This window comes from Hippocampus guttulatus, chromosome 13 (assembly GCF_054856545.1).
Source record: "Hippocampus guttulatus isolate MCC_2025c chromosome 13, RoL_Hgut_1.0, whole genome shotgun sequence".
NCBI lineage: Eukaryota > Metazoa > Chordata > Actinopteri > Syngnathiformes > Syngnathidae > Hippocampus > Hippocampus guttulatus.
In genome coordinates, this window is record NC_141273.1 from 1,489,025 (window position 1) to 1,510,522 (window position 21,498).

Consider the following 21,498-nt stretch of genomic DNA (forward strand, 5'->3'; position numbering starts at 1 on the left):
CAGCATCCATTCATATTTACTTTGGAAATGAACTAGCACCATTCTGGGGTGGGGAGGGGGGGGGGGGGGGGGGAACGAAAATTTTCAGAATCCGTATGATTGTAATATTCACCACAAAATCCGTATGAACTATGGCTAAACCGTATGAGTTGACAGGTATGTGAAATATACCCCGCATATTTATGAATGTACAATTGTCGACCGATTTACATGGAGGATAATTCATCTTAAATCTTATGATTAGTCGATGTACAAATAGATATTACATAAGATTAAGGGTCAATATAGTGCTTGGAAATATGTCTCTTGACACTGTGTTTCTGAATGCGCCCTTTCGAATGCTTTATCGTTTATCTTGATGTACATCAAAATCTGTGAACGTATCACAAGGTCAGTGTGTGACCACATGGACTTTTTCTGTTCAAGACGAGTCTTTGTGATGTGATTGTGGCCCAAAAAAATGGCATTCACAATCACCTGCGTGTTCGTGGTAAACGGAAAGAGAACCCAAAATCACAAGGGTTTTTTTTTTCATGCCGCACATTCCACAGCTCAACACAGAACAAAGCGCTTGAGGGAAGAAATGCTGGAAAATAAGATTCAGTGGCTGCTTGCGGAATCGAGGAGGAAATGCAGAACAGATGAGAGGGGCTTGTTCCCTCCCCTGTTTTTGTCGGCCACATCCTTACAATCGTACCCATAATGAAAAAAAAGTGCTAGAATACCTTCGCTTGTTACCGGAAATAAAGGAAGTACAAATAATATGAACAAAATAAAACAGATCCGGATTAAATAAATACGGTACTATATTTTATAGTACCGAATTTGTAAATAAATGATCAAAACAACAAACAAAAAAACATGTCAGCTTTGTTTCTTTGGGACTCCCAGCTGACAAGTTTGGCAAATTACGAGCGGTCCTCGAACGCTTCAGAGCAGCAGTTGACTTGAAGGGATGCGACTGCGACGCTAGTGTTGTTTTTCTCTTCTGCACATATTCACAAGAGCCGAGACGACAGCAGCACACGCGCCTTTGCTTGTCTCGGTAAAGCTCTGTGGACGCAATGACTAATTAATGACATTTTTTTTTCCTCCCTCGTTGAGGAAACGGAAAACACCTTTTGGCCACAGTGGACGGCGCGTGAGGATTCTCTTGACTGTTCGTGTTTGGAAACGCACGCCAGTGCATTGTCGTTACTGCTTGCAGTTTACACTTGAAACAACGGTTACACCCCCCCCCCCCCTTTTTTTGGGAGCGTTTTATTGCTGCGCAAGGATTTTGTGTTCATCTGAAAGACAAGCGTGGAGGCAAATATCAAAAGGAATTCAACTCAGGTAAGCCAAAATAATTTAGGCTACGATCTCGCAGGACATTTAATGTCAGTTACGAAGCTGTCATTGCTGTTATAGATCTTGAAATTAAAGTTGCCCTCGTGTTTACATGTTTAAATTGTTTTTCGGACTACGGTCTAATTATACAAATAATAGCGTTACTGACATATTTGAGGATTTCTTTGAAGCACCGCCAGCAATCTCTGTCAAAAATGGACATTGCTGTCGACTGGGGTTGTTTCTTTTGGCGTGCTAAACTGTGTCCACGTCTTCACCTGTCAAATGATCTGCAGTGTGAATCAGGTCAGTTAATAAGTACTGTGACGTGACAGACTGGTTTAGGTTTAGTGCAATTTATTTGTTGACAACATTTCACTGTCCAGTGTCGCTTGAGGTCGATCGTTTTAAGGTCCTCATTGTAACTTCTGTAGGATTCGTTAGCCCAATTTGCTAAATCATTTTGCTCTCCGAAAAGTGATATATTCCTCAAAATATGACATGTTTATATACATACAATTATAAACAAATGCTGCAAAAATGTAAATAATTCAGTAGCAGGCCTGAGGATTTCAGAAATTCACGGTAACCGGTTTTTTTCGGTTCCGTCGGATTACCCAATGGGAAACCACGGTAACTAATTTTGGGTTCCGTAAACGTTCATCATGGGAACCCATTTTTCTATTTTGACTGATATTGATAATCAAGAATTCTGAAACTCAAAAGTATAATGATTCAAGGGTAAATGTTTGAAAACTATGCATTAACAATGAACATTACATCAGCAGCTGTAAAAAATGGCTAAATTGGTCCACAAAAGTCATTAAAAGGTCCATAAATAAAAAGCAAATGGAAGAGTGGGAACCCCGTTAACACCTTTTATCAATTCTCAGAACTTTTAGTCCCCTCGGACGGAGAAAAAAAAATTGTGACTCATTGAGTTAATGAAGAACATAGCATAGCGGAGAAGGTTTCGACAGAAGGAAGTGTCCTGCCTTGGCAGCATGGTGGCTTCCTGACAGTAATTGTTCAAGGTGAGCGCCAGACTTGTCTTCGCCGCCAGCCAGAGTTCAGCGCACCTCCATTTTATTTTATTTTTTTTTATCACAAGCTCTTTCTGTTTCCCTCCCTCTTGTTATCGTGTGATGCTATCAATCCTATCTTGCTCTCAGCAGATTCTTCTGCTCATTAAGACAGTGAACCTGTAGGTAGCCGGCAGCACCGCAAGCCATTCATCTCTCTCAGCGGGACACTGCGACTCACATCTGGAGCGGCGTTTCAAATCAGGGCCCTTAGCAGACATTCAGTGCACGCTGAAAGAGTCGATGCATGTTTGAAGGACGGCCTTTCGGCAGAAATAGGGAGGGGCATAGCATTAACACGACTTGGGCTGTACATACCTAAACCATTTGACCATTTGTGTTTTGCACTTGCAAAAAATAAAAATTAAAAAAAATGGAAAGAGCAGGTGTACATATTGACATATTTTACAGTACAAATAAATGGCCCTGAGCAAACAAATGCACTCATGATTTAGTACTGTACTGTATGATTTCATCTGAAGAAATTGGAGGGGAGTTTCTTTCCCATCACGAATATGCCTTTGCGGAGCTCAAAGGCACAAAATGGGCTGCTTGTTAGGTCTGAACCTTTTGCTCCATGAAATTCTGCATTGATCCTACCATTAAAAGGAGACAAAATTATACACAGACACCATTAAAAGAGACAGAATTACACACACACAAACACACCTGCTAATTAACAGTTTACTTGTGTCTTAATGAAAGATTTCGATGAAATTAGTCGGTCAAAACACAAACATCCGAATGAAGAATTACACACCAAAGTAGTTCTAGTCAGGGATGCGTATAAAAATGTCAGTGTGGTTCTCAGATCAGGACCAGAGGTTGTCTTTTGGTCCTTTTTTTTTTTTTCCTGGGCGGCCCAGTGGGCGAGTGGTTAGCGTGTCAGCCTCACAGTGCAGTGGTGCGGGGTTCGATTCAGGCTCCGGCCTCCCTGTGTGCAGTTTGCATGCTCTCCCCGTGCCTGCGTGGGTTTTCTCTGGGTCATCCAGTTTCCTCCCACATTCCACAAACATTAGTGGCAGGTTCACGGATCACTCTAAATCGTCTGTTGAGTGTGAGTGGGGATGGTTGTTCGTGATTGTCTGCCCTGTGATAGGCTGGCAACCGGTTCAGGGTGTCCCCCGCCTACTGCCCAAAGACGACCAGGATAGGCTGCCCCGCGACCCTTGTGAGGATAAGCGGATCAGAAAATGGATGGATGGATTTTTTTCCTGACCCACCAACCTCATGGATGACCGTCAAGATTATAAATCGCTTCTTGAGTCTAATTCGCACCATGAAGAACATGCTAACAAGTTGACCAAACCATCAGTTTCATTTCAAAGGACTAAATCCAATGAAATCTTCATCCTCTGTGTCCGGCGGTAGAAGATGCGGTGCTTCCTCTTCTACATCGCTTATGTCAGAGTCATCGTCGGTTGTTTTTGCCAGTTACCGCCAATGTGGAAAGTATCAACACAGTCCTGGAGCACCTCCTTTGCGGTGTAATGTGAAAATAACGTGAAATGATATAATGGGTTTATAATTACACACAAAAATCGCACCCCCGGCCAATCTATGAAAAAAAAAAACGGTGACTTATACACCGGAAAATACGATGTGTGTGTGTGTACATGTATGTGTGTGTAATATATATACTGTATATAACAATGGTGAGCAAACTACGGCCCGCGGGCCGAATCCGGCCCGTCGGTCTTTTTAATCCGGCCCGCCAAAGGTCGGTCCACAATTAAGGTTCGATGTGAATGATTGCATTCATTTCAATTGGACTTGTAATGACAGGCATTTCAACGCCAGGTGGCGCATTGACTTGAAGTTGCAGAACACGGGGGGCAGGGCAATCTTTTCGACCACCCAGTACCTCTGTATCGCTCTACTTCTACTGGTCTGATCACAACCCATCTGCAGCGATGCACAGGCTAAAATAGGTCATCAACAACACTTTTGTCATTTAAAAAAAGTATATTAATACCGTACTTTCATGCTTTTGTTCTGTTGATGTTTGATATGGACTGTCAACAAAGGCAGTTTTTTTTAATGTACCATAGCTCGTGCTGACCTGGCCCTTCTGTCAAATTTTAAAAGTCAATGCGGCCCCCCAGCCAAAAAGTTTGCCCACCCCTGGTATATAAAATGATCTTTATGACAGTTTTTGAAGAGAGAGGGTGAGTGGCATTGGTTAAATTGAAGTCCTCCTGATGCTCCCAATGGATGTGCACTAACGTTACCATTACCTGTCGCTAAATCGGCCTGGCACGTAATCTCATTTGTGCCTGTTTACCTCCTTTATTGTGCCTTATATGTCTTTGGTGTATTTGATAAGCACAGTAGCATCCAAGTTTGTGTGTGTGTGTGTGTGTGTGTGTGTGTGCGTGTGTGTGCGTTTTATCCATGCAGAATCATTTAAATATCTGAATCAATATTTTCGCAAGGCACTGTGTCATATCACACCAAGATTGTGTTTTCCTCTTCCTATGTGGGTGTGGAAGTAGATGCCATCAAACTAAGATTCCTCCAGTGAGATTTTAAAGTGTCTGCTGTGCGATCACAGAGCTGCGATGCTTGCTGTCAGGCCCCTGTCAGTGCAACCGCAGGCAGCTCTTCGAGTTGACGCCCACTTATTTTCTCACTGCGGAGATGGATCACTTAGATTTGGTCCAACACAAATGCACGCACACATTGACACACGTGTGTCGAGAGGTCTGTGGCAGTTCTTGAGCATTTTGTTGCTTGAACGGCATTCCAGCCCCATTTTTCAACAATGCTTTGGCTCATTCGCGTGTGTCATCTCCGGAGGTGGTCATTTCTGCTGGGGTACGACTGACCAAGCATGTATTCACTAAAGCTTTTCTCGGGCCTCCTCTTTTTGATCACTTACATCTTACGAATTGATAATATTTTCTGTTAATTGAATTGACATTTTTACTTTAATATGGATGACACTCAGCTCTACCTTTACACTAAACTCTCTGCCACTCTTCTTCCTTCCTACTTTTCTTACTGCTTCTCTTAACTCAAACATTGGTTCTGATCCAACTTCTGATAACTCATCCATCCATCCATTTTCCGAACCGCTTGATCCTCACTAGGGTCGCGGGGGGTGCTGGAGCCCATCCTAGCCGTCTCCGGGCAGTAGGCGGGGGACACCCTGAATCAGTTGCCAGCCAATCGCAGGGCACACAGAGACGAACAACCATCCACGCCCACACTCACACCCAGGGACAATTTAGAGCGTCCAAACAGCCTGCCATGCATGTTTTTGGAACGTGGGAGGAAACCGGAGAAGCCGGAGAAAACCCACGCAGGCCCGGGGGGAGAACATGCAAACTCCACACAGGGAGGCCGGAGCTGGAATCGAACCCCGTACCTCTGCACTGTGAAGCCGACGTGCTAACCACTGGATTACCGGGCCGCCTCTGATAACTCAATAAAGATCAAATGGAAATCCTACTGATAGGTACCGAGTTCACACAAGCCAATTATTTTTTTCCATTACTCTTGATAACTCCTCAAGTCTCCCCCTCCCCTCAAGTTAAGAGTCTGGGTGTCATTCTTGAAAGCCCACTCTCCTTTCAAGCACCTGTAAACAACATCACCCGGTCAGTGTGCTTTTATTTCTTCAACACCAATTGGCCCCATTTCATTCCTGACCTCTCACAGTGATGCCGTCCTTTGTTCAAAGCCTCGTCACATCTTGCCAGGATTACTGCAACGCTCTTGTGTATGATCCCCCCCCCCCTCAATGCACGACATCAACTACAAATTCTCCCTGTAATATTTCCCAGTCCATTACTGCATACGAGATAAAATACTGATCTGCACTTTCAGTCACCTATCAATCAATAACTTTCTCTGAGGGAATAATTCCAAGTACAGTGGTACCTCTACTTACGAACGTCTCTTCATACGAAACGTTCAAGTTACGAAACGTCTCAACGGGAAAATGTTGCCTCTTGTTACGAAAGAAATCTCAAGATACGAAAGGTAAAAATACAGTACGGATTTCTAGTCGCAGCTGCGAGTTTCCTGAACGCAGCATACTTATAGCTGCTCTGCCATTGGCTACTCCCGAGCATCTTCCTGGCATCCCATTGGCTAAGAGGGACCTCTACCATTTGAGTCTATGCGTGTAGATCAGGGGTGGCCAACCAGTCAGAGACTAAGAGCCAATTTTTTTTACTGTGTTACTGCAAAGAGCCACATCACACACACATGAGCTGCAGTGGTTTACTTACTACTTGGGTCAGCTTGCTACGTATTTGACCAAAGATCGACTTTTGAAGCGACGGAGCTCCCGCGACCGACCCGATCGCGCACGTGCGAGCATATACACGCGCACACGTGCGCGTACGCAAGCAGCACGCACACACGCCGAGATGAGCGACTGCTGGAACGTCACCGAACATGAAGGGAATCGAAAGACACGGACACGTTTTTTTCCTCCTCCCAACGTTTGTGCTCGACTTGGGACCAGTCCGCTGGCTCCGGGTCGATCGCGATTGACGTATAGGACACCAAGTTGTGACTATGACCATCATTTTTATTCTTTACTCTTTTCTTTGTTTTTTACATTATGCACACCTCTCATTTATCATGCAAGTATCTCATTGTAACATGTATTTGTTACATATTTTGATGCATTTTTATGCTTTAGTAAAACAAAAATTATGTCTGAATTTTTTTTGGGGGTGGGCTTGGAACAAATTAGGGCATTTGTATGGAAAATGCATCTTTACTTACAAAATTTTCTTGTGAAGAAATTTCTTCCAGAACCAATTAATTTCGTAAGTAGAGGCACCACTATAGTTTGAAAATACGACATATTCACACACACAACACACATTCACACACACACACACACACATTCACGCACACATACACACACTAGGACATAAGCCTAATCAGCAATTCACAAAAACAACTACTTACTCAATGTGTGCTTGTTTCTTTCAAAAAGGCATCCAATAGAAATAAAACTCACACACTTATTTCGCTGATCCGATGAATGATGTCATTGATAGATTGCGCAAATTGACATGAGTGATTTTGCATAAAATGTAAAAAAAAAAAAAAAAAAACAGATTTCAATCCACTCGATTTGATCTGTGAAAAGTCTACTGGAAGCCAAACTCATATTTTTATTTGTAGTTGCAAATACATCAAGGTGTTTGTGGCTGGACATGCATCTGTTTTATCATAATCTGTTCCTGATTTCCGATTCACTGCTTGTGTACCTTGGCAATTGATCACAATATCAAATGGTATGAAAGAAACGTTCTCTGCCGTCTCCTTTTTCCCACAATTTATTTGTTTATGAAAGCAACTGATGAACAACTGACACATAGCACTGTTTTCATGTGCGGGTGCGTGCATACATACAGTATGTGCGCCGTGTGAATGTGTTTCTGTGCTATGACCCTCTTGGGTGGACTTGGAACAAATTTGAAGTGAAAACCACAGACGATGATCGGTGTTTGCTGATATCTGTTTCCCTAAGGCTCGGAAACGCTTAGCAAAAAGAAGAGAACGGGGAATAAACACTGAACACATGCAGAGACTGGTTCTTCTCACACACACACACACATGCTGAAACAATTAGCATTTCTGAGGCTGCGGTGGAAAATACTTTACAGATCTCAAAGTTTATTAGAGGCATGTTTTATACTTCCTCAAATATTCGGACAAATGGAAGGTTCAACAATGTTTGGCTTATGCAGCAGTTTTTCTCTGGATGTTTTTCATTACGCGCGAGACAAAAGCCGATTCATGGAACAGATGAACGACGCGTGAACTCATAAACGAGGAAATGATCATGGCGACCTGCAAGATCATCGTTTAAAGTAAATAAATAAACAAATGTCTACAATTGACATCAAAAATAAACATACACACGACAAAGTTCTGAGTTAAACTCGTACGATGCCGTTCAAAGTAAGGCTGAGAAATTTAATTCTTATTTATCGCTAGATTCTAGCGTTGAATTGTGATTAATCGCTAATCAAGTATTTGTCGCTATAAGTATGCTGCGTTCAGGAAACGCGGAGCTCCAAGTTGCAGCCCGCACTGTATTTTTACCTTTCGTATCTTGACATTTCTTTTGTAACGAGAGGCTATATTTTCCTGTTGATGTGTTTCGTAACTTGAAAATTTCGTATGCAGAGACGTTTGTAAGTAGAGGTACCACTCTACTGACTAAAAAAAAAAAATGCTTTTCTGTGTATCACTGAACTCATACACTTTCTGACAACTCTTGAGAATTGCTTCACATCTGTGGAACATGAAGTTGACCAACTTTTGGCACCTGTGAACTGGTATTCCAACTGAGAGTAAATTGACTTCATCCCACAATTCCTCTACATTTCTTAAAGATGCCGACACCAGTGCCTATGAAGCCAAGACTTTGGCAAGAAAGTCCCACTATTAAAAAACAACATGAGCTGAAGTGGTTTTAGTATGCCAAACGAAACACTGTCTGTCCTGAAGAGAAATAATGCAACACTTTGTGGACTGATGAAAACAAGATGATCGTCAAGGGGCTGCAGATGGTTTGTCAGGTGACCTCAGACACTGAATTCTCGGCTTATAGATTGCATACCAGAGATCATAGAGCAGCTTGACCGCATTGTTGCCTTATGCTGAAGAGGAAGTGCCCTTGCCCTAGTGTGTTTCAGCAGGACAACGACTTCAACACAGCAGTCAGAGAGGAAAATTTTCATTCTTGACAGAACAAGATTAATGTTCTGCAGCGGGCAATGCAATCCCGCACCTTAATCCAAGTGAGAACTGTTGCTGGAACCAAGAAACAAAAAAAAATCCAGAAGAATATATGTCATGTCTTGGACTATAATACCAGGTGCCGGAAGTTGATTCACTCCGTGAAACACAGATGTAAAGCGGTTCTCGGTAGCAGTGGTTAGCCGACGAAGAATACAATAGCTTTTGGAAGTTGATAACCAATTTTTTAACTTCCCAATCCTTCTACCCATTTTCTTTCACTTACCCGGGGTAGGCTCACAAGGGCAGCAGCATTAGCAGAGAGGCCCTGAATTCAGTTTTTCCTTTCCCCAGGCACTTTGTCCTATTTGGGGGGGGATCCTGAGGCCTTCCCGAGGCCGGCCGAAGACATTGTCTTTCTAGTGTGTAGGGCAGGGGTGCCCATTACGTCGATCCTGATCCTGAAAAGGTGGTGGGCAGGATGTGGTGGGTCCAGTAGGATTTTCCGGTGGAAATTCTTTTTCTGAAACGTAAGCTATAATTTACAACACGTGGTAAAAATTTGTATTATATGAGGTTTTTTTTAGGTCAAACTCAAAAAAAGCAACAAGAAAAATGAATTGTTGTTGACCAGTGTTATTTTCAGGTAGTAATAATACACATAATAATCACACCGCCATCCCTTTTTAATATGAATTATGGCACATCTATGACTACATATGTCATGTAAGAGTTATTTAATAACTTACGGTTTTATTTAGGAGATTGAGGAGTAATAATTTTTAAATCACTTTTTAAAAGCCACTTATCTTTGAGGTTCCCAAATTATGCACAAGTACCATCTTAGTGGCGATATTTGGTTAAGTGACTGTATTGGATTGGCTAATGTCACAACTTCCACGGGATTTGAATGTACCGTACATCCCGAACCACAAATGAGCTGATATCGTTCTAAAATATCTGAAATTCAACTGCTAGTTTTCCTCCGGCCGACGGGAATTCTGATCCTGAGTATATTGGGCATACCCAAATATCGATCATTTGAAACCAGAATGAGACTTTTGTGTGTTGACTGAGCATCTCAATTGACCTTGGTTGACTCCCCAACAAAATGTTCCTCTCCACTAAAGCCGCGCATGCATTGTGTGCTCTCTGTCTCAGTGCCGGAGGGAAGAAGTCAATCACAATAGCAGAAATCATCGCCGCGGGTGACTTGTCTCCACTCATGACGAGGCTCCCTACAGCACTTCTCGTTCCCTTCCTGACTCATTCCATCCATCCGTCGCCCGCCCATGCCCTCCCTCTGTTTCTCCTCTATTCTCTATCGTTCTCAATCAAGACTCTCTCCCGCAGATTCTCTTGTCGCCCTGGCACTGCAATTAACTTCTCGTCATCAAAGAGTCCTGTGAAAGAATGCAATATAGACTCTGACAGATGTAGAGGAGCTGTGAGTCAAGAGATAAGAGGGATGAAGCCAGCAGGAGCTCTGACTGAACATAGGTGAAGCAGTGTCTCTTCTACTCACACATCACATATGCTTTCGCTGGCACAAGTTTCCCCCCCCCCCCCTCAGACATGGGGACACACAAGCTCACACATCCAGCCCCCACTCACAGTCATATCACATTCTGAGACACTTCTCTGCTCGTGCTGCAATTCTTCATCAACTATCCTTTTTTTTTTTTTTTTTTTTCTCCCTCTCTGGCACACATGCCCCGATAATTGCTCACACCGTCTCTGCCGCTACCCTCCGCATGATCCTCGAATAACACATATGGCTGTACAGTACATGCAAGGAAGCTGCTCAGTCTGTATTCTTTTTGTTGTTGTTTTTCTACCGCTGCATTGTTTGGTAAGCTGTCAATTGTGACTGCTGTTGAAAGAATGTGAGGCAGATGGAGTGAAAAAAGAGAGGCCAAGGGGAAGAAAGAGATAGTAAAGGAGGAGGGGGGCGGGGGGGATGTCAAGATGAAGGTCCCTACGGAGGACAGAGGGAGCGATGGCATGCTTGTTTCTTTGTGCCCGAGCAAATGTAGCAACAGCGGCAGTGAAGGAGGTGATGGAGAAGAAAATAGCTGCGGGGGGGGGGGGGCTCTGGAGGGAAACGCACAGGGTAAAAGATGCTAATTAACCATGGCTGCAACACTCAATGGCATTGACATAATTGCCCCAAAGGGAGGTCCTTGGTGGGGGGTTTGGGGTGGGGGTGGGGAGGTTCTTCAACAGAAGTCTACGGTTTGAATCCAATAACAAATATGACATTTCAGTTGTGTGATGCGATAAATGACAAAGCACCGTAATTTTATCTCTATGTGGACTAGGAAGTTAGTACTACATCCTCTAAGGGACGTGATGAGTAGCAAATGGGACAGGAGGGCACAGGAGTAATGAGCCAGGCAAGCGACTAAATCCCGTCGGCATCTGTCTGGAAAGACACACTAGTGAATCAACACTGCTGCACGTCCACTTTAGTAATCAGATGTCCGGCGTTTCTGTGTGAGCGCAATGAGGACGGACAGTCTCGGCCTCACCGACCCAAGTGGGACATGTGGGCCCGGGAGGGCTTGGGGAGTTACAGCACCAGGGCCAAGGGATCCGGCGTCGTGCCCTGAGAGGTCGCGTTTTGATAAACCGAAACATACATAGTATGTTCGGCCCCACTGTAACTGAAAAATAAATCGCTTTTGGGTGAACTTTTTTAGACAGATCTCTAATAAATCATTATAGCAGTGGCGATTGCTCTCGGACTGCAAGGGAAGCTCAGCTTCCCCTAAAATGTCAAAGAATAAGTGATCAAATATATGAATGTAAATTTCATTGTGTGTACATGTCATTGACTAAATATGCGCTACAACGTGCTCAAGTTTTGTTCCGAATCGGCTTCTTCTTACTGGTTACGACGCGACTCCCTTCTCATTCATTCCCGCAGCTTCGCTGTGCTTTAAACGGCGGACGCTAAGCGTCCGCTGAGCGTCTACTGCCCGGACGCGGAGCGTAGGGGTCCCAATGCGTTGAACAGAGACGAGTCATTGGATACAAGCTGTTTTTTGATCCCGCCCACGGACGCTCGGCGTCTCTGGGACTGGATGGCGGTGGGCGGGTGCCGGACGCTCAGTTTTCTGCATCGGATTGGATGATCTGTCTGAGCCTGTGTTCCAGTTTGATTGACATCAAAATGAGCCAATCACCGATCTTTTAGTGTAGGCATCTGTGGGAGCACCTTCAATTCTCATTCTGTTCTAAATTGAACTGGAGACTACTTCTAATCATCTTAGCGACACTCTCTTTGTTGAAAACGATAAGCGACAAATTAATCTTTTATTACTGGTGGTCACAGTGCAGAGGTACCAGGTTCGATTCCAGCACCGGCCTCCCTGTGTGGAGTTTGCATGTTCTCCCCGGGCCTGCGTGGGTTTTCTCCGGGTGCTCCGGTTTCCTCCCACATTCCAAAAACATGCATGGCAGGCTGATTGAACGCTCTAAATTGTCCCTAGGTGTGAGCGTGGATGGTTGTTCGTCTCTGTGTGCCCTGCGATTGGCTGGCAACCGGTTCAGGGTGTCCCCCGCCTACTGCCCGAAGACGGCTGGGATAGGCTCCAGCACCCCCCGCGACCCTAATGAGGATCAAGCGGTTCGGAAAATGGATGGATTACTGGTGGGTTTTATTGTAGTTGCTATAGTTGTAGGACACTAGTTAAGTTCCTGGAAAAGACGCCTTGTTGGTATTACAGATAATTTTCTTGAAAAGGAACAGAGAGTAGAATTCACGTTTATATAAACGGACACATTTTATGACGTCGGCCAAAATTGAGCTTCCCCTAGCTGACAGACCAGCATCCGCCACTGCATTATAGCACGGTGTATTTCCAGCTGATATGAAAGTGACATGTTCTTGGAATGTGGGAGGAAACTGGAGCACCCAGAGAAAACCCACACGGGCCCCGGGAGAACATGCAAACTCCACACACGGAGGTGGAATCAAACCCGGTAATTCTGCACTGTAAGGTCGAGACGCTAACCACTGGCCTACCGGGCTGCCTCTCTGTCATCCACACAAAACTATTGGAAGCATCCGAATAGTAAGTAGGATGCTTGCTTGGAAAAGGGACCTTACAAAGCCCACCCCACCCGGGGGCCTCAGACCACTCCACTGTTATGTTAATGCCAGCATACAGGCCGCTGGTCAAAGGCACCAAACCAGTTCTGTTCCGAGTATGCAGATGCCGCATGAGTCTTGAAATGCCAGTGACACTCAAAGAAGGCCATGCCTCCATTGCGCTACATGTGATTTACGGATAAGTTCCGAAATACAGTGTTTTATTGCACATATTGCAGTATTATCTATCTGTCTTGTACATTTGATAGGATTCTTGTACTTCCTAAACAAGCAGTCACACACTCTTTTCGCTCATAAACAAATACAGTGATCCCTCACTATATTGCCTCATTTATCGTGGCTTCACTACATTGCGTTTTTTTTCCCTCCCAAATTACTGTATTCAGAAAAAAAAATGCAGAATGACTGAGAGGTTCTGATTGGCTCGATGCGCCGCGCAGCACCTTCCCTTGTGTCTCGTCACGTGGTTGACGCTGATCAGCATCAAGTCGGCCGTGTACTCTCTCATCAGCGTCTCTTCATGCCGTTGTGTTTGCTACGTGTGTGTGTGGGGGGGGGGGGGCGCAGAAGCTATCACGAAAGGGAGTGAGCGAGTGAAAAAGAAAGTGAGCGCGAGCGAGAGAGAAAGAGAGGGGGGTGATTGGGCTTGTCCGAAAAAAGCAGCACGTCTCTCTTCACCTCCTCCTCCTTCATACCGATGAATTGTCTTATCATAAACACATCGGCTGCACGGAGATAGCTGGCCAGCATCTAGCTGGAGGCTAAAGGCAGCGACACTGTCGGAGCGGCGTAAAGTGAGAGGAACACAAGTCTCTTCGTCTCTCTCAGAAGGCAATGCTGATGAATGTTAATAACTGTATAAGGTTTTATAATTAAGGATTTAAGTAAATACACGTACTGTTTTAGTCTTTGTCTCAAATATGTAAAGCACAAATACTGTTCACATATTTTAAACATGCTGGTACCCACATACACTTACATGAAAATTATTGGGGGGGAGGGGGGGCAACGCTCCATCGCGGTTTTTCACTTACCGCGGCAGGGTCCCGGTCCGCATTAACCGCGATAAGTAAGGGATCGCTGTGTCAACAAAAGAAATGTTGATTTCAAGTACTCTGCACTTCATGTAGTGATTCATTCAAAGGCAAAGTGATTGCGTCACACAAGTTTCCTCCAAATGGGTTGGCAAAATGCCCCCCCCCCCCAAAAAACCCCATACCCCAGTGTACGCCAGTAAGTGCCTCGTTTCACCAAGCACCAAGAGTGTCTGTTCAAACATGATGTAGAACAGGGGTGGGCAAACTTTTTGGCTCGGGGGCCGCATTGCCTTTTAAAATTTGACAGAAGGGCCAGGTCAGCACGAGCTATGGTACATTAAAAAAAAAACTGCATTTGTTGACAGTCCATATCAAACATCAACAGAACAACAGCATGAAAGTACGGTATTAATATACTTTTTTTAAACGACATAAGTGTTGTTGATGACCTCTTTTAGCCTGTGCATCGCTGCAGATGGGTTGTGATCAGACCAGTAGAAGTAGAGCGATACAGAGGTCCTAGGTGGTCGAAAAGATCCCCCCCTCCCCCGTGTTCTGCAACTTCAAGTCAATGCGCCACCTGGCGGTGAAATGACGGTCATTACAAGTCCAATTGAAATGAATGCAATCATTCACATCGAACCTTAATTGTGGATTGACCTTCGGCGGGCCGGGTTAAAAAGACCAACGGGTCGGATTCGGCCCGCGGGCCGTAGTTTGCCCACCACTGATGTAGAATATAGTACTACAGGCGCTAAAAGTCTTCCTGTCAATGGACGGACAGCCCCTTTTAGCCTTAATAGGTAGAAATGTCAAATGGCAGAACTTTGGGTTGCTCCCTCTAAATTCTGTCTAAATAGTCTCTTGGGGTAACATGCAGGAAAATAATTATTAAATAGCATGGTATTGGCCCCAAAAGACGCCGGCCCGCCGCTCATCTGCCTTGAACGCCAGATGGCCAGTCCAGCCCTGACTGCAGCACATACCATTTTTTTTTTGTGTTGAAATACGGCATGACAACGTCTCTTGAAATGAGATTCGAGCCGAGTGAATTTGAGCAGAAAATGAAGGAAGATAGAGATTTCGCCGCGCTTCACTGTTGATTTCTTCATTCAGTAAACACTTCCGAAATCCGTTATGCCAACAACGCTTGAAGACTTACTTAACAACCGCACGTTGTTGTGATCAAAATCAAAAGGTATGTGACGTAATTAATTAACCGTTCCCATTTCTGTTGCGCATATCAATTTGCTCATGAAGTGTAACAATGAATGTGTCTTCCAAATATTCGACCGTACTGCTTCATTGACTCTTGGTACGGCTCACAAGTGATCACATGCTTGCGAGGAATATGCGCACTTAAAGCTGTTCAGTCATGCCAAGTGGGGAGCTTATTGAAGCGGACACTTTAATCTGCTCGCCCAGCAGGAGTGAGGATGGTGTCACCTCAGCTTGGGTCTGTCATGGAGGGTTGTACTTGAGAGTATCTGGAGAGGGAATCAAAGTGAAGCAGCTTTGAGTGGGGGGGGGGGGGGGGGCGCTAGTGACAAGAAAGTCCAGCTGCTGGTGTTTGGAACAGCTGGCTTTGCATTGTACATGAAGGGGAGGACTCATCCATAAATCAAATCACTGACATTCACCGTGATCAAAAGGACATACTGTCTCCAATTTCACATTCAATTCAGTTCTCCCCTTCCCGACATAAAAGGGAATCGACACAAGCGCCTCTTTTTGGAACACATGCCTCTCAAAATGTTATTCTGTTGTAAAATTCAAAAACCAGTCCCTAGTATCGAAAGGTATGCGATTTGAGGACATCTCTGAAACCCAAAATACAAGTCATGGATTATTTCATAGGTCATCCTAATCGGAAGAGGACATTAAAATAAGGCAAGACGGTGTCACAAAAGCGCTCAAATATTTCCACCAGACGGTTTGTATTTCAATCGCACGTATCACTCACTCTTCTCACAGCTTCTCTTGACAATTCCAAGTGTGGGACCCATTTCAGTGTCCAAATTGCAGTCAAGCATTTCGCAAATTTTCTCACCAATTAATGACGAGGGGGGTTTCTGTGGGGTGACTCTGGTGATACCGTCATCAATGCCCCCACTTGTTACTGTACCACGGGTGGTACAGGCAGTTTTACAGAGGTGGCAGCTGCCTCCCTTAGCAGATGCTTTGACCCTCAGTTGCCACCCCTTGGCAATGAATCCATCAATACTAAATTCGAAATTTTAAAATAAATGTTCCTTATATTGTCTCCATAGTGTGTATAAAAAGCATGTTTGGAATGTACTCCCACAACAATACTCACTACTTTAAAAAAAAAAAAAATCATCACATGAAAGAATGGACTGCTCATTAACAGGGTTGGTATCAGCCTGACAACTGATAACATGTTATTGTCTTTCTAGATCCAAATCAGTAAAAGAGATGACCCTCGTCTTGTCCATGAATCCTTTCTTTGAGCCAGAGGGAGAAACTCCCCTCCCAACTCACCAACCGATCTGGAAAACGGAGCGCTGCAGTAAGACCCGCCTGTCAAACACCGCCTCGCCAGGCCACACGGAACACAGATCGAAACCGGGTAAACACATCCACTGCTGTTTGTTTATATTGTCCCTTTTTTAACCTCACCGTTGCCATGCCAACTTGTCCCCGATGAGAATGATTTATGATGTTTGCTTTTTGTCAATGAAAAGATCCAAATGTGGTTTTGTTTTGCTTTTTAAGCCAAGTCACTCTTTGAATTTTGAATGACAAGAAAATTATTAGTTTGGCGCTACACTCAAGTCACAAACTCATTTTGGAATCGATTATTGTATTGATTATGCAATCAGCCACTGTTGTGTCCCAATTCCAGTGTCTGTTGATTCAACTTATTTACACTTCACTGTAAACTGACCACATTCCTACAAGTATATCATGATTCTCGGAACAATTCTGTTTTTGTTTTTTTTTCTAGAACCTCCCTTTCGACGACTTCCTGACCATGTGTCATTGTCAAGAATTGCATACTTCAAGAGGAAGTTGGTCGATGATGATGAAGCTTCATTCAGTTTCAGGACGTACTGCCAAACTGTAAGTATCGGATGATATTTTCGACTTTCATGATTGATTCAGTTATCAAAACAACATAGAGGGCATCATTTCCATGCCCAGTGCAAGTGTAATGCAAAGCACGGTCTCAATGTGGGCATGGATGGAGTATTCTTTTGTTTTGTTTTTTTTGGGGGGGGGGGGGGGGTTGTTTTGTTTAATTTTTTTCCGGTATTTTCGTAGACACACACAGTTAGAAACTGGTGTTTTGCGCCGTTGTGGGAGTTAACACTGCTGACTTTCTTCCCAGCCAATGGAAGCGGCTCCTTTTCATTCCTTTTAAATTCTGCGCTTGGCCTACATGGCGGAAGCATAAATGGATTCGCTGGAGTCCATGCAGGTGATAGACTCACGCAAACTTATTTTCATAAGTCACCGCAAGAAGATCTCCACTCGCGGTTAATATAAATTTGGCCCCTACGGAGTGGGCACTTGAAGGTCGCATTCCACCCCCAATTATGTGTTCTTTTGCTACATCGCTACATAGCAAATGAACGTGGCATCTCGACCGATTGCTCGACTTTTCCACGTCCAGTGTGGCAACCGACGTCGACGTACAATTCAGCGTTCGCAGCGGTGTCGATGTTCATATTGCGGCGGCAGGTGCGGCTGCACGCTTCCCCGGCGTACTTTGCGATGCACTTTGAGAGTAGTTACGCTGTCGCGGACCAAGCTAAACGTTGCTCTTTATGTGCTTTCTGGTGAATGTGGCTGTGGTGTGTCAAGATGAAAGAGGAAAGGAGAAAAGGAACATTTCAGATTTCAGGCAGAATGGACATACAAGCTTGAATGTTGGCTCAAGGGGGATTTTCCCCATCCTGTGGCCCCTTCACAAGTTTCTTATTTTCCCCTGATGGGTTGAGTTGTTTGGAGTTTTTCGTTGCCCTCCCGTGCATGTCGTTAATATTTGGCAGCTGTGGGAATGTGAAGCCCTTTGAGCCTTTTCTGCGATTAAGGGTGATGTAAATAAATTCCTTTAACCACATACCGAGGGTATTTCATTGGGGTCGGAAGTGGGATGCCACTCGCACTTCAGGAGATTAAGGACTTCATCATAAGTATCCATCCATCCATTTTCCGATCCCTTTTATCCTCATAAGGGTCGCGGGGCGTGCCGGAGCCTATCCCAGCTGTCCTCGGGTAGTGGGCGGGGGACACCCTGAACCGGTTGCCAGCCCATCGCAGAGCACACAGAGACGAACAACCACTCGCGCTCACACTCATACCTAAGGACAATTTAAGAGTGTTGTAGTGGCGATTTGTGATATTTCAAAAGCCGTCGTATGTTGGGGTTTTTTTCTTTTCAAGATTTTTTGGGGTTTCGACGTAAATTGAATGTTTATCAGTGTTTTCACAATTATTTTGGGGTTTGTGAAAAATTTTTTAAATCTTTTTTCTTTTTTTTGCATGGAAAATTAATCAAGGGGATACGCAGAGTGTGATGGCCCTTAAGCCACCAGTTGCCCATCTCTGATGTAAAACTATCAAGTGAACAACTAAAGCATTTCATTTTTGTGTGACTTTCAAATCCGTTTTTTTTTTTTTTTTTTTAACTAATGATCTTTCCCCGATTGCCAACTGTGCCTCAGGTGGCCCCGGTTTTGGAGGAACGGGCCCACGTTCTGCGTCTCTCGCTGGAGAAAATGCGCTTCATTGATGACCCTGAGGTTTTCCTGCGACGCTCTGTTCTTGTTAACAACCTCCTCCGGCGTTTACGAACTGACATTCTGCTCCAGAGCACTGAATGGTGCTTCTCTCCCAACCCGGTTTTTACCGGTTTCTTACCCCCAACCTTGAACTCCACACAACAGGGACTCAACAGATCCGTACCCACACAGATGTGCTTAGCGCCCCAAGTCGGACCACCCTTTCGTAAGCGGTTCCGAATTGTCCGTGCAGGACAAGGGGACCTCGGCGATGACTGCGCCCAGACATGTTGCTGCATCTATGCTGCAGCGGCAGCTGCAGGACACTACCTTCATCTCCCTTTCTCCATGTACGATACAGAATTGCCCACGCCGCACTCGTCCTCTTTTCAAATAGCTAGCCGTCCTAAGTTAGGACTGACTGTCATAGAAGGGCCTGATGATGAGGATGAAGAAGAAGAAGAGGAAGAGGATGAAATTGAGGAAGAGGAAGAGGAGGAGGAAGAGGTTGGAGAAAGGAGACATGCGGGACCTTCTACCGACTGGCTTGGAGTGACGTCAAGGCAGACAAATCGGACAAGAACCGTGCGACGCCCCGCTCACAGCGGCACGCAAGCAGATAACTGCCTGTCAGATCGTGCGGAAGAGCAGGAGGAGGTTGAGCTAGAAGAGGAGGCCCGCGGCATCCCACCTCGTGAGTGGGATTCTGATCCTGAAGAACTCCTCAAGCGTCACTGTCGGCAGCGTTTGGGTCACAGACAATGACAATTGGGTTCCATACAAGTCTTGGAGACTATAAACGCAGACATGACAACTTCTTTCGTAGTACTTTATTGGTAATGCCAAGCGAACTGATATTTCATGATGAAAGAAAGAGGAGACTGACCATACATTTGGTAGCGTGACGTTTGTTTAAATTTTAAGTCAACTAAAATTAGGGGTGTTCACACGGCACACATATGCTCCGGTGCTGCACCGATGAATTTGTTGCGATATATTTTACACCGGAGCAAATTTTGTGGAGCGGTCACACGTGCAAAGCCGCTGAGCGTGTTAACTCCGGCGTAGCACCGGTGCAGCCCCACACGGCGGTCACACGGCAGTGTCTTTCAGCGGAGCAAAACGATAGAAAACAAAGAGCTGTCGTGTTGGTTCTTTTTAAAACATACACAACTCAAGCAACTATTGTACAGGCACGCCCTTCTCCTTCTCTGTCTCCGTGCCTTCTGCTCGAGAGGCGTTCAATGACCGCCCCCGAAAACGTAAATCAACGATGACTTCAATGACACTCAGAAAAGCAAATACGTAATGCGCCAAACAGAAAATCAAGAGAGGAAATCACAAAATAAATTCTATGGGGGGTGGGGGGGGGGGGGGGTTGTGAACACACAACAAAGGAACAAACTACACAAACAACTCCGAGATGGTCCAGTCTCCTACAAAAGGAAAGATGATGTTTGGGGACTATCCCCCCCCCCCCCCCCCCCGTTCTAGTTGAGATGGTATAACCCAAGAGGCAAGGTGCCGCTTGCTACTGTTATTGCCAGCCATCATGTCTTGTGTCGTTATTAAACAAACACATGACAGAAGTACAACAGAGCACGAAAGCAACGCATTGTCGCCGTATGTAATCAACTCTTCTCATGCGTAGCGAGGCTACTCACCCCCGCAAACGAGCATTTGCTCCGGAGCAAATTGTAGCGTTCCCACGTACCATTTTACATCGGTGCTGCCCCGCAAACGAGCATTTGCTCCGGAGCACATTTTTAAACCACCTCCCCTTGCTCCGGAGTAAGCTGTTTTCAGGGGCTACACAGGTGTAACTTTGCACGTGTGACCGCTCTACTGGGGTAGCATCGGCGCAGCTCCGGAACAAATGTTGCCGTGCGATCACCCCTGTTGAGTATTGCATTGTCTCCAAGACTCTTTTTGTTCTCCATAACATAGTACAAATGAAGCCTTGCATTGGTGCAATCGTCTTACTTCAGGACCCTAAACAAGAGTATCTGTTTATGATTGTGTTCCGAATACTATGTAGCATTCCAAAACTTGACTTTTTTTTTGGGGGGGGTTACATGAAATGATGTACAGTATTCTGTTACTTCAACCTCCAAGAGAGACACCATCGTGTCTTCTTTATATTATACAGACAACAATCTTAAGCATTGGCAATGTTAAAACATAAATCTAAGTGCCTTAGAGTTTTTACGCTTCATGTATTTTATGTGTTCATGTAATTGTTCCTAAAAGACTTGACACTGGCATTTTGTTGAATGCTGTGACTTCTTTCACGTGTGGGTGGAATTATTACTAAATATATGCTCAAAATACATTCAGTTTTTTGTTTGTTGGTTTGTTTTTTGCATGTCAATGATAACTCAGCACTGACCATTCACAAACTTGAGCCAACTTGAGTAATGGCTTACTAAAGCCAAATTTGTATCTATTTCTCATGGATGTTTTACCAG

General features: G+C 44.7%; 1 protein-coding gene across 5 annotated transcripts; it reads left to right on the forward strand.

Annotated features, from left to right (window-relative positions):
- The first annotated feature begins 958 nt into the window (after window positions 1–958).
- On the forward strand, window positions 959–20,392 carry sertad4 (SERTA domain containing 4). 5 transcript variants are annotated; one of them, XM_086127817.1, is made up of 5 exons: window positions 1,219–1,335; window positions 9,483–10,628; window positions 16,700–16,872; window positions 17,251–17,366; window positions 18,974–20,392. In XM_086127817.1, the coding sequence occupies exons 2-5, from the start codon at window positions 10,240–10,242 to the stop codon at window positions 19,793–19,795; spliced, it is 1,500 nt and encodes a 499-aa protein (XP_085983943.1). In that variant the 5' UTR covers window positions 1,219–1,335; window positions 9,483–10,239; the 3' UTR covers window positions 19,796–20,392. The 5 variants fall into 5 exon arrangements, with proteins under 5 accessions (XP_085983945.1, XP_085983946.1, XP_085983943.1 ...); XM_086127819.1 differs by lacking the exon at window positions 9,483–10,628 and having other exon boundaries at window positions 959–1,335; XM_086127820.1 differs by lacking the exon at window positions 9,483–10,628 and having other exon boundaries at window positions 959–1,335; window positions 16,700–16,812.
- The last annotated feature ends 1,106 nt before the right edge of the window (window positions 20,393–21,498 follow it).